Here is a 13,934-nt window from a genome sequence, read left to right as displayed (position 1 = left end):
TTACAGTGACATTGAGCTGTTTCTTTGACATGCTCAGATGTGTTTTATGGACTGCTGTACACCCAGCTGGGTATAGCTTCTCTAGCTCCATCTCTTTACCCTAACAGGTCTTGTTCCTTGTAGCTTACTCCCAGGCTTTAATTCCTGTCCCTGTAGTTGCAGCTCTGTAGGCAGAGAAGGAAGCCTTTGTGCTATTACCAGAAGTCTCGAGTTTCTGTGGCTCTCTGGAGCTTTTGCCAGGCAGATGTTGCAGGTGTTTCAGTGTTCTCTGGTAACTCTTTGTATGACTAGCTGCTTCACCTGCGACTTGATTCATCCTCAAGAAGGTAAATCCCATAGCATAAGAAATGGGATAATGATGTGCATCCAACCTTTCTTGGCTGCCAGAAGTACTTTGCATTGGTTTTAATTGTTCTCTGTGTGATTCTGCAGCATTTTATGTTGTCACAGATATTGTGAGGTCTCAGAAACAGGTTAATCTGCTGAAAAAGGTGAAAATGTAGAGACTGGTGTGTAGTGAAATGAATTGGTCTGTGGAGAGGGCAATGGCCAATGTGTTTTACTGTCAAATGATCTCTTTACCAAGTCATTTTGTGACTTGGCCTGGTCCCAGCAAATGTACTGGAAGTTTTTTTCCATAATGCAATACTATTTAGGCAGCTTAAGAACCCAAGGGATTACAGTTATCAGAGGAGAGAAGCATTATGAAATGTGGAGCTCTGTGGTTTGAAGGACTGTCAGGCCTTCCTTGTTCTATAGTGCGTGGTATTTCTGGAGTACCAGAATAATGCATGTTCCTCAAATGGGAGCACTGGCTTTATCAGGCCTTTGGAGTATTTTGCCTGCTTAGGTGAATTATCTTTGTTGAGGTTTTGTAGATGAGTCATAGGGAATTTGATCAAATCTCCTAGATTTTATCTGTAAGGATGATCTATAGGTCAGCTGTAGGTTGATCATCTAGTCTTGCACGCTAACAAAAATCATGTCTCAGAGTTTGCCTGAACTCAGTCTCCCAGCAGCCTTTCTCTGGTTACAGACTGACAAATTGCTCTCTCTCCTGTATTGCACTACTACCTAAGGTACTCCAGAAGTTTCAACTGGATGTGGTCTGTGTTTTTCTCTCAGATAAGAAAATCCATTAGCTGCAATGGATGTAGAGTTTTTACCTGCATAAAAAACCAAAAGTGGTCAATTAAGCCTTTTTAACTATCTATTTAACTAAATCCAAGTTGAATAAAAAGATGGTGATGAACCAAAAATCAGTGCTTCCTTGCCTTTTTTTTCCTCTCCTGTCTCTGACAGTGCCCTGTTTAGTGGCCTTCCTTTGAATGCAATAGTCTCACTACAATGCTTCAGTCCTTTAAGTTTTAAAGTTACTGTTTGGGGTCTCTTTATTATTCATGCCTGGAGACGTCTACAGAAATAGGAAACCTATAAATTATGGGAATGCTAATTGAAATTTGGAAAGTGGAGGGGAGTTTATAGTTCTTTCTTTCTTGCTGCATCCTACTCTTTCAGTGGATTGATGCTGCAAGTGTGGATACTTTGGCTATTAAAATCAGAAAAATACCTCCCATGAATGTTTTCTCCCTCCACACTCCCTAATTCTGCCCATCACTCTTCCCTCAAATAGCTGTAGATTACTGTAAGGAAATTAGTGTATGTTACAGATGGAAGAATAAGGTAGTAGTGAATAGTAATCCACATTTAAATATGGAGAGGGTGCCACCAGCAGTCAGTCGAAGGAAGTAAAGTGAAATAAAAAGAGTTGTAGATAGCTCTGAAATTTTCTTATCCCTCAAAGGTAAAAGTTAGGAATGCTTAATAGCCCAGTATCTTTCTTCTAAGTATGGAAAGTCACTTCATTTTTTTTTTTTTTTTCCTTCTAGGTGAAACAATTGCACAGCTTACAGATGTGGCAAGCTTGGATCATCCAGAATCTGATAGCCACATAACAGTCTTTACGGACAAAACGGGTGTGGTGAAAGCTGCAAGGTTGTTGCTTTCTTCTGTCACAAAGGTGTTGGTGTTAGCAGACAGAATTGTTATTAAGCAAATTATAACTTCCAGGAACAAGGTATTGTAGCTTCTTTTCTGTTCTGTTTTACTGATACCTGTGGTCAGTGCAAAAGAGTGGTGGTAAATGTGATATTGTCATTGTCTCTCTGGAGGAATTATAAAATAAAGAGGTAAAAATGAGTGTCTTGCACATACTTGTTTACTTACCAGGAATCTGACAGGGGATAGCTCTAAGTCAGTAGGATTAAAATAGCAATTTTTGATTCTGCATTTTATGTCACCCACATTGCTTTATTCACTTATTATGTTGGAGAAGATGCTGTGTTACTGCTTATTTAACTTTAAATTTGCTATGAGGTGAAAAGTGTGTCTGTTAGTAAAATGGTCAGTAAATCTTCTACTTGCTAATGACAGGATGTTTGTACTGTCAGGATCAAGACAAGGAGAGCATTATGGGATCTAGGCAGAAAGCTGTGAGGAATGCACATAAATGTCTGTGCCAGTGAAGTGAGGTTTACAGATTAAAAGTTTTTTGTTCAGTTTAACTGAGGTCTTGAAACTTAGGATGAAACTACTTGGTTGGTGTAAATAATCTATGAAGGCCCACATATTTGCCCTCAAATATAATCTGTTTTATGAAGTGCAGACTTCACTGTCTTGCCTGTAGGCTATTCTTCCATTTTTTTCTTCACAATGTGCTAAAACAAAAATAGAAAAATCCTATGTTTGAAAAATGAGAACCTGATAAGGCCTGGAGGTTTCCATTAATTTTGAGCTTGCAATCCAGAGCAGTGCCCCTCTTTCCACTTTTGACTCCTTACGCTGTCTCTTCCTTTGTCCCAGTTTACTTTCCAGACCCATTGGACTCTATTTTGCAGCATCTAGATCCAAGGCACTTAGTTCAGACCAGGTTTCAAAACCAGTGAAATTACCTGCTTCTCTCTGGCTTTAGACTTGTCAGTACTGATCTGCTGTCTTTGTGCTCATTTCTTCTCCCAGCAGTTGATTCAATTGGCTGCAGTGTTATCAATATCAATTTGCTGAAATTCCTTGCAGCATTGGTCTTTTTTTGCACTGAAGACCAGAATGGTGCATTTAATACCTTTCGCTGCTTTTCTGCTGTCATCTGCAGCCATGCAGCAATCCTAATTAATTAACCTTTCCAAAAGTGGCAGGTTTAGGCTATGGAGCAACTGTGCAAAAGCGCATATCATGAAAGGATAAGGAGGGATATATCCTTTCAGGAACAGGCTAGGTTTCTGGTAATTAAAAAAAAAAAAAAAAAAAATATATATATATATATATGAAAATTTTGTCATATACATACCAATGTGAATATAGTAAGCACAGATGCAGCATTTAATTTTGAAGGCATTTCAAGCAATCTCATAGTCCAGAGTAAGTGTATCTGACTCTGACTGCCATAGGCACAGAATCATAAAATATCCTGAGTTGAAGGGGCCCAAGTCCAACTCCTGGCCTTGCACAGGACGCCCCAAGAGGAACACCATGAGCCCAAGAGCACTGTCCAAATGCTTCTTGTCAGGCTTGGTGCTGTGACCCTTCCCTGGGGATCCTTTTCCAGTGCCCAACCGCCTTCTGGGTGAAGAACCTTTTCCTGATATCCAATCTAAAACTCTCCAGATGAAACTTCAGGCCATTCCCTCAGGTCCTGTCACTGGTCCTGTCACAGAAGAGATCAGTGCCTGCTGCTCTTCTTCCCCTCACAAGAAAGTTGTAACTGCAAAGAGGTCTCCCCTCAGTCTCCTCTTCTTCTGAACAGAACAAATGGCCTCAGCTGCTCCTCATACAGCTTCCCCTCAAGGCCCTTCACCATCTTCATAGCCCTCCTTTGGACATTCTCTAATGGCTTAATATCCCTCTTATATTTTGGCACCCAAATCTGCCCCCAAGCACTGGAGATGAGGCTACCCCAGTGCAGAGCAGAGTGCGATGATCCCATCCCTTACCCAGCTGTCAGTGCTGTGCCCGATGCCCCCCAGGACACAGCTAGTCTTTGGGATCTCCTGGGTTTTACTGCATTCTCCCTTCTGTGCATAGTGCACATCTGGGAAAGTCTGCTTTTGTCTGTGGTACCAGCAGAGCAATTCACATCTCCAGAACCAGATTAAATAAATGGTGTTTTATACAGGCCTAATATTTATATATGCCCTAATTGTTATTCTAAGTACACTCCTGAAAAGTTTGTAGAGACACTGCTATGAAGAGACCCTGCTATGATGGATAGCAAAGAGGTTCTTGCTGTAGATGACTTTGTGGTAGAGGGATAATATGGGCAGGGATTTAAGAAGTGCACACAAATACTCTGAGGTGGTGTAGTATAATATGGCAAAGAGGATGGAAAGGTAGGAAGAGGATCATCAGTACTGCCAAATGGAGAAGATTCTGGCTGCTTGAAGTGCATCACTGTTCCAGAAGATCTCAGCTCCATTTTTATCTTAGAGACTGAATGCCCAATGTTAAACTTCTATTGCCTCTTTTTTTTTTTTTTTTTCTGTGCCTATTTCTGAACACCCTTTTTTCCCCCATTGTCAGCGTCTTCCTCATGTGAATAAAGAGTCAGTCAAGGGCAAAGGATAGAAGAACAGATGAGTGGTGGTACATCCAATCCTTCAGACAAATTAAGTGATTGAGATCTTCCAGAATGGTGATCTGTTCCAGAACCCAGCCTCTAGCTGATGATCCCCAGTGATCCTGTTCCTGCTTCCAAATTCTCTTTGCCATCTATGCTGTCCTTGTGTTCTGGGATTGCATGCATTTTTCTTCCATATTTGCCCACCTCTTTCCTACCTTACAAAATCAGCTTCATTGTCCAGCAGACTTAGTCACTACTTTGGTGAACTTAAGGTTTTGCTCCACTTGCTGTCACCAGTCAGGTTAGCAGAGCCAGAACAATAAGCAGGGAAGTGACAGATAGTGGGGGAGTTGCTGCATTGTTCATTTTGGATCAAAATATGGATGTGCCCCGAAGTGATGTCGTCCTATGACTGCTGTTTGCAAGGCGACATTCATCCTGCAGCAGTAGCTGTGCAATACCTAGTGCTAGTTTAGATGTTAATAAGAGCTTAAAGCCTTGGGGTTTTTTACATTTTTTTAACCTTTTAATTAATAGATTTATGTCTTCATTGCCATCTTCATGTTTCTTGTTGAAAAAGCTTTAAAACTAAAAATTATGAAGACATCATAGGTATTTTGTATTGTATCTGCATCTTGAATAAGCTTTAGACAAATTTAGAGCTGTCTATACAGTTTTTTGGAATGTCAGCTCTGCCTGGGATGTCTAGAATTATTTAATGTAATGGAAATGCTTGTGCTTTCACTGTAATTTTTATTTGACAGGAAATTTGTCATGAGAGAAACACAGAAAACTGTAACATAGTTGTTTGCAACCAAGGTCAGACTCAAAAAGTAATGCATTTGATTAAACCTAAAATGGTTGAGCATCATTAATATTTCTTTTTTATCTATTATTAGAAGAGAAAGTTGGACCTTAGCTTGTATGTTTTTCTCTTTTCTCCACATTTACTTTTCTACATCCTCACTTTCCCCGGCCTGTGTTTCTCTCCCTCTTCCACTCTCATGCTGCTATTTTCACATCTTTATGCATCATCCTTCCAAGTCCTTTGTACTCCAGCCTTTCTCATATATCAACAACCCAGTCAGGAAAACTCCTTTCTGCAGCCTTTATGGGACTGGTTGCCCAACGCAATATACTCAGACAGATTGCTGCAGTCGAATATTGCTTGATCAAGCTGTGAATTCCACAGCAGTCGTAGTGGGACATTTGCTTTACTTAGGTTACAGCTGAGATTGAGTGGCTGCTCTGCCACAAACGAATGGGCGCTTTTAGGAGAGTTTGCTAGGGTTGCAGGGAAGGGGGAGTTTGTCATAATCGGGTGTGTACACTCTCTTTGTAGTTGGGGGGAGATACTTTTGGCTTAGAAAAGGAAAAATCAGTTGAAGTTTTTCCCTTTCAAGTACAGTCTGTTAAATTTTCATGTGGTGTTTTATCTCCAGTATGAAAGACAATGCAGAACTGCTTTGAGTGTTTTCCCTTCTAAAGACATTTAGTGGATTTGAAAGATCACTTTGAGATTAGCAAGTATATGTCTAACCTGAAAAATGCAGATGTTAATTTCTGTTATAATCCATAATGTAGTGACTTCACAGGATACCTTCAGTAATCAGTAATTTATAAGCTCTATGATAGTCTTTCTGAACGTTTAAAAAAAATGCTGATTTTACGTGCTTTTACGTATCTCGAGTAAGAATTTGGTACAACTTAGGTTTATTTAGCTCTTTTTTTATATGCACCTGATAGAAATCCCCAGAGTTAGAGTAGGTTGTTATGGAAAGTACAAAACTATGTATTCACTTATTTCTAACTTTTTTGTTCTTTGGTTTTGTTGCGTTCTGTTGCCTTTCTTTTTTTTAATATACAGAGCCACCGAAATATGTCTGTGTAACTGTGATTTTAGACTTTAAAAGTTAGGCATCTGAAATGGAGAGTTACAACACAGACATATCATCTGCACTTGTTACTGTCATATTAAATTTAAAGCCACATTTTTTCCTGAATCTGGAAGCTGAATCCATTAATACTGTTACTCTTCATATTGTGAGGAGCAAGGAAGATGTTTTTCGAGGGCTGACAACAAATGACCCGCTTTGAATGAAGCATGATAATTAACTTACATTTGATTTCTGGCTGTTGAGTTATTAATGCTTAAATTGTGACAAAATATATACATTTTAAACTACGCATCTTAGGAGTGTCTGTAAATAATAGTACTCCTAGTTCAATGATAATGTTTTTTGTTTGGCATCTTGGTAATCGACAGCATTTTCCCTTATCTTGCAGGTTCTTGCAACAATGGAACAACTAGAAAAAGTCAGTAGTTTCCAGGAGTTTGTACAGATATTCAGCCAGTTTGGAAATGAAATGGTGGAGTTTGCCCATTTAACTGGAGATCGGCAAAATGTAAGTATTAGAAAGAAGTTGTAAGAGATGTTGCGCAGTATCGTCTTCATCTTGTTATCAGGAAGGTATGGGTTCTTCTGGGATGATAAAAGAAAACAAAGCAATTGCTGGTGTCCTGTCTCTGGAACCTGCCCTCTCCTTGCTCCACCCAAAACACGTTTTTTGATTTTAAAGCTCAGCCTGAGAAATATGGCTGCATTGTTTGCCCTGCGTATCTTCCAGAAGCCTGGGTGTGTGTTATTTTCGTTGTCTTTTGGCTTCAGTCACTTTCTTTTGGCTCTAAGTTTTCTGGCTCATTACTCTGGTAGAGAGTTTGTCTGTTGTTATTTGACAGAAATATTTGATGTTTGCGTGTAGTCAAAGGACTTCATTATCTTAAAAAACTCCAAAGGGATTCTAATAGCATCTGCTTGGTGGCTTGTTAGAGTTTGGTTTTTTAATATTATTCTTCAGAAATATTTTTCTAGGTTTAGGTTGAAACCTTCTTATGTTAGGACAGTGAGTTTTAGTTCTCACAGGCTGCTACTCTTTCAAAGCCTTTCATCCATACTGGAAGCTTTTTTGCCCACTACTTCCATGTTAATTGAAGGGTTTACTGAGGCTTAAAACTTCTGCTGTGAGCTCTAGTTGCTTTCCCTTGATAATCCAATCCTCTGTTCAGAGCTAAACCAGGCTTTGGTGTAAATATACAGAGTCCCTAATATCCAGAAAAATTCAGAATTCCGCTGGTATAAACAAATTAGCCGACATCATGTGTTTCCTTTTACTGTTGATGTGTGCATGCTTGGTGTCAAAGAATCATTCCTGGGAAAGCTACTTAAAGGAAATACCTGCTTAGAAGTGAACTCTTTTTTTTTTTCCTTGAAGCAGTTGTTCCTTTGAAAGGGAAACATGCATTATTAGGAAGTCATAGTCACTTTTCAGCTATGTTGAATTTTCAGTGTTAAGTGGTCTTCTGCTCTCCCCTCCTTGCCTACTTGACTCTTTTGGCAAGAGTGCTACATTACCACTTTTTTAATTGTGTTAGGGTTTTCTTGATGTGCTCAGTTTACAGCATGTAGACTGCTATGTGGCACTACTGGTTTTATGGGGAGGAAGCATTCCCTCACAGGATTTTTAAGTGTGCCATAAATTCTTGACTGCCATCAGATTTATAAGAGTAATGTCAGAATTTCAGAATTCAACTGTTTTCTTGTTTCGTTGTTTTATTGGTTTGGTTTTTAATGTGATTTTGATCTTAAAGATTTTCTGTAGTTGCTAAATACAGACATTATAAAAATGTCAAAACAGGCTGCTGCTGTGATTTATCTGGGTGTTTTTGTTAATCTAGGGTATTTTAGGATTAATTACATCCTGTAAATCTTCAACCAGTTCCATTCAGTTGCCTGTTTGACACTCAGCACTCAGCTGTCTTTGTGAGCAGTGAGAAGACTGCAGTTGTAGCTTTCTTAAATTCTTCCCTTTCTTAGACCCTCTTGCATTTGAGGGATTCATGTCTTGCCCTCTTCCCCCACATCCTGGTTTGGAGTCTTAAATTCTTGTATTTTGGTGAACTTTGCTGGGGGTATAGTTCAGTTTTGCAGATGTATCCAGCTTTCCCGGTAAAGTTCTTGATAAGTTTCTGTACTCAGAGCAGAGGCATACCAAGGAATTGCTTTTTCAGCCCGTAAAGACTTTTTTTGTTACTGCTATGTAGCAAATATAACACTGAAGTAGAGAAAAGATTTAGTTTACATTTCCTCCACTGCAGTATAATGAAAATCAAGTGTTCTCTGTTTCTGCCTTACCCTCCCCTCAATTTCAGAAAAGACTTCTTGTCAGCTATTCTTTTCACCTCATTTTTCTGTTTTATGAATAATGCCTTATGATAAAGGTATCAAAATTAGCAACAGTTTACATAACATGCTCTGTATCTTGGAGATCTTCCTTCTTTGAAATCTGAGTTGAATAGAGCCAAGAATAAATGCATAAATTGAAGTCTGTCTGAAAAGTAAGTTCTAGATCATGACTTAGGCTGAAAATAGCAGAAATTTGTCAGAAATTAGAAAGCTTTGTCACAACCCATTCACCTGCAAGAGTTCTTTTTCTTTAACATAATCTATAATACTAAGTTAATATTATAGATGCTGTATAATATTTGGGTCTTTTTTCTTTTGGTGTTTAGGATTTGAAGGATGAGAAGAAAAAGGCTAGAATGGCAGCATCTAGGGCTGTTCTTGAGAAGTGCACTATGATGCTTCTGACTGCTTCAAAGGTGAGTGAGTTTGTGCACCCTTACACAACTTGGTTAAATCACAAAGCATGGCATCTGCCAGGAGAGCTGATTCTCCTCTCTCACTCTCCCACTTCGTTTCATGCTAAAGAAGGGTATAAGTGTAAAGAATGAGGAAAGAAAATCTTTATATTCTGAGTAATGGTGTGAATTCAACTTAACAGCAGTTTAACAGAAAGAATTCCATATTCTAAAATAATTTTTCAGACTTGCCTTAGCAGGAAGTATTCATTTCAACATACTCCATGTGTACTCTTTCATAATAGTTACTCTACTTTCTTTAAAAAGACTTGCCTGAGGCATCCAGACTGTGAATCTGCTCGTATTAACAAAGATGGAGTTTTTCATCGGATGAGACTAGCTTTGGAACAGGTGATAGAAATTGTAACTGACTCTAGACCAAATGGAGAAAATGAAATGGCCCCCATCAGCATATATTCTGGCATCAAAGAATTCAAGGTAAGAGTAGAAATAATATTGTTTTCTACAGCCAGTAAAGTACCTCTTAACTAGGATTTTGGGAAAAAAAAAGTGGTTTTAGATTTGAGATCATGGAGCTGCATCTCTTCAGAGGTGTTGACTTAAATAACTGTCCCAAAATGCTAAAGAATCTGTCAAGAGGTGACGATAATTTGTCATTGCCAAAATGCAGCTCTCCTTCTGAATCAGTATGCATTCAGAACTGTAATGTACGGTGGAGGTGATGCATTGACATTGAATCTACTGAAGTATCAAGATCTGTTCAGACCTTCATTAAAATAGTTGTTGTTTGAGAATTCTTGCTTTTTAAGTGTTAATGTTTTTAAAATTGCACACAACAATATTCATACAAACATTTGAAAGAGCAAACTTTCATTTAAATGTTCTGCATTGAAATTGTATCCTGTAGCTCAATGGACTTTTTTCCTCATAAAGGCTTTTCTAAATTTCATACTCCATTAAGAACAGTTAATGAGCAACCATGGCTTACTGCTTTTGAGTGTGTCACTTTGATTCAATGTATTTGTTTTTCCATTTCCCCTCTTTGAATTTCCACTGAAATCTTTTGAGAGTGCCCCAAAGTATTAAATTTGCTACATTCACATTTTTAGAAAACTACTCAAAATGGATTACATGGATGGGGAAGGATCAAACAAAATTGGAACATATATTTAATTTCTGAAACTTCCTGAACTTAGAAACTTTTTATTGACAGCAGTAGAAAAATGATGTATTTGCTGTTATTCCTGATAAGGAATACAATGATATATATGCTGCTATTCCTGATGAGGGGTTAGTAAACTGCTGATTGTATTATCACTTTTAAGAAACATCCCAAACTGCAGGTTTGGACACAAGCAAATTGTTGGATTACTTTGAACGTAAGGGAGTAATTTAAAAAAGCATTAGGGAGAAAAATAAAATGTAAAATGAGAGATCTGCTTTCTGCATTTGCGTCACAACTATATCACATAAATTCTCAAGGAAATTATCTGCTTCTTTTTCAGAATAAGGTTGAAGGTCTCCGTGAGAATCTTTATTTTCTCTCAAAAGAGAACCTTTCAACGATGCTGGAAGTTATCCTGGAGCATACAGAAGACTTCACAGACTCTGCCTATACCAGTCATGAGCACAGAGAGCACATTTTGGAGCTGTCTAAACAAGCTAAAATGGAACTAGAGCAGCTGGTTTCAGTGTGGATGCAAGCTGTAAGAGCTTTTTAGCAAAGTAAATCTTTTCATCTCTACTTTGAAAAGAAATTTTGAATGCAGTCTTTCTTCTGGTCCAGGAAGAGAGAACTGGGTGTATTCCTCACAGTGGGAGCTGATCGAGGAAGCCACAGTTTGTTCTGTGCTTTTGCAGCTTCCATGTGTTCTGTCGTCCCCCTACCCCAGTGGTATTGCTTCATTGATTCTTTGATGGCTAAATTAGGCTACTGATGGCAGTAGACTAATTTTAATGAAGATGTGAGTGGAAACAAGGCAGTGAACAGAAGTATCACTGCACAGTCTTAAACAGTGAAGTCTTTTGGTGGAGTAGTTCAGAGATTTCAGTTGTCTTGATCCCATAGCTGTGACCACAGTTTTCTTTCTTGTTTTCAATGGAAACAGTTAAACTATTGGAAAGGGAATCATTGTAAAAAATTGTCTGGGTCTTAATATTATGGAGAGAGAAGAGAAACAATAAGGCTATTTTTGTTGGTCCTTTTTTACATTTTTTAAATGATGGTAGCTTTTAGAAAAGAATCATGTTAAGCCTGCTTCTGTCATTTGTCTTACTTGTTCCTTGAAAATGATAGAAGATGCATGCAAAAGGGGAAGCAAAAGCAGAGATGGAAAATGCAGCATCTGGTTTTGATGTTGACTTGCTTTCAGTCTTGCTCCTGGGGTTATATGTAGCACAAAGTCTTATCAACACCCTGAAATAAGGCAGATGTGTCCTGGTATAGGATATTTACTTAACTGAGTGTATTTCTTATGAGAAGGCATTTTTGTTCCTTTTTTCTTCTTTGAATCAGGTACTGCTGTCAGGTGCTTTTAATGCAGTAGTGTAGTTTGAAGGGCATATAAATCTTACTGATAATACAGAATATTGTTATGACAAACAAGACACATACAGAATATCAATTGTATGGACTCCCTTTAACTATAGGAGCTAAACCTGTGTTTAGCTTGGTGTTGGTTGTTAGCTCTGGTAGGCAGCTGTGCAAACACTGCTCAGCAATAACTAGCACTGTGTTGTCAGCACTGCCTTTATCACAAATCTGAAGCAGCAGCATGCCAGATTTATAAAGAAAGTTAATTCTATCCCAGCCAAAACCAGGATACGTGGTTATTTCTTAGGTCTATTACTGGTGGAAAATAGTCACCTCTAAATAATTTACAGGCTACATTTCAAGAGATAGAAATGAGAGCTTAGTTCAAGATTATGCATATATATGATCTGTGAAAATACTTGGACTTGCACATGTGTGCTTATGCATTAAGAATTTTCATTAATAAATAACCCAGCCTAGTTGTAACTAAAGGCACAGTAGCAGGTAAAATAATAACAGCTCACTGAGGTGGATATTTGATTTCAGCTCAACAGTTTCATTGCAAGGTGAATGTTCTTAAGAACCAGTCTTATAATTCAATATAAAACATTTGGTATAACATTTTTAGGTACCACTTTGTTTTAAAAGGGTGTTTACACTAAAAAAAATGCCTTAAACGCTTGTTTTACTTTAGGATGTTCAGGTAGATGATTTCTTGCAGATGTCAAGGAAACCCTTTTCCTGAAAGAAGCTCAGTGAGGTTTAGAAAGAAATTCTTGTTGAACACAAGCAGTCAATCAGATTGCCACACAATTGGTTTTAGATTTAATTTGGTGATAAATGTTTCTATAAAAGAATTTTTGTAGTAGAATATACACAGGCTGCATAAGTGAGAGCATTTCATCTAGAAAGAAAAGGCTGTCTTCTAAAGCTTCTTGGGCTAATGACATATGATGTCAAGGTGGGGTTTGCTGGGTTTTTTGTGTAATGTCTTGTTGGTTTCTTTCTTTGGTTTGTAGCAAAACCAAAAGACAAAGGATCTCATGGAAGATTTGGAAGTAGCCATTTTAAAAATGTGCCAGTGTATGAATGAACTTAAAAGAGAGGTAAGTGCAGCTTAACCAAGATAAGGTGAAAAAAAGTTTGAATTTCTTACTTTTTATGCATGAGGTTGTAAAATAGGGTACTTGTACCCAAGAAGACTGTTGCCTGTTTATAGACAAGAGTAACCAAATCAGAATTGTATCATGGAGCTAGCTACATCATCTTTGTCCTTACTGATTAGAAATCTGTTGGCTGCAAAGGCTCATTGCTAACCCAAAAAAGAAGTGTTTGGAAGCAAGTACAATATCGGTAATCATTATTTTAAAGGTAAAGGCAAACTTCCCTTGGGGATGCATACATCACTGTTTGTAAATACATTTTCTTCTAGTTTGTGCCTAAATTAATAAATTACATTTGCAGTTTATTTGTATTTAACCTTTCCTATTGATTTCCTTAGCAGAAATATGTTATGACAGTGTCTTATACTCAGGGCTTTTTTTTCTCAGCAGTTGTCAGCCATGTATGTGTCTGTAGTAAATCATTATTCTTTTCTTAAGTGCAAGTATGCTGAGGTCAGCTTGCATACACAGATGGAATAGCTGCCTCATTTGGTACATGGGATGGACTGGGCTTGCTGGTCAGGGTCTTCACCCTTCCTAGTGAGGATAGCATTGCTGCCTTGTCTCTTCCACTGAATTGAAGCAAATACAGAATCTGATTTCTGGCAGCTTCCTAAATATTTGCACATGATTCAGCTATCTTTTCAACTGCTTCAGATTGCTGTTCTTTTAAGCAAATGGAGAAATGAAGATTAAGAACAGTGAGTTTCAACACAGAGCAGTGCAAACATGTTAGAAAAGTGTGTTGAACTTGCTTAGGCTGAGCTGTCAGCTGCTGTAACTGGAAAATCTCAACTGCTGAAAAAATTGTGCTCCCCTTTTTTACCATAGGCAGAATGAGAAATTTTGTCTTCTGGACTATAATTCCTGCAGCTGTCCTGAAGATTTGAACAGTGCTTTCAATCTGTTTCAGTTCAGTTGCACTTCTGCTTTCAGGCAGTGTGTTGGGCTCAGCAAATGGAG

General features: G+C 38.2%; 1 protein-coding gene across 1 annotated transcript in view; it reads left to right on the top strand.

Annotated features, from left to right (window-relative positions):
* CTNNAL1 (catenin alpha like 1) overlaps nt 1–13,934 on the top strand; it is a 57,885-nt gene that overhangs the window by 25,679 nt on the left and 18,272 nt on the right. Inside the window, exons 3-8 of the mRNA XM_059856044.1 lie at nt 1,890–2,077; nt 6,902–7,021; nt 9,186–9,275; nt 9,582–9,752; nt 10,781–10,981; nt 12,828–12,914. Coding sequence (XP_059712027.1) covers nt 1,890–2,077; nt 6,902–7,021; nt 9,186–9,275; nt 9,582–9,752; nt 10,781–10,981; nt 12,828–12,914 — 857 coding nt within the window. The remainder of the gene's footprint in view (nt 1–1,889; nt 2,078–6,901; nt 7,022–9,185; nt 9,276–9,581; nt 9,753–10,780; nt 10,982–12,827; nt 12,915–13,934) is intronic.

The sequence above is a fragment of the Haemorhous mexicanus genome, chromosome 1, assembly GCF_027477595.1.
Source record: "Haemorhous mexicanus isolate bHaeMex1 chromosome 1, bHaeMex1.pri, whole genome shotgun sequence".
NCBI classification, from domain to species: Eukaryota; Metazoa; Chordata; class Aves; order Passeriformes; family Fringillidae; genus Haemorhous; species Haemorhous mexicanus.
This window is presented reverse-complemented; position numbering and strand designations above follow the sequence as displayed.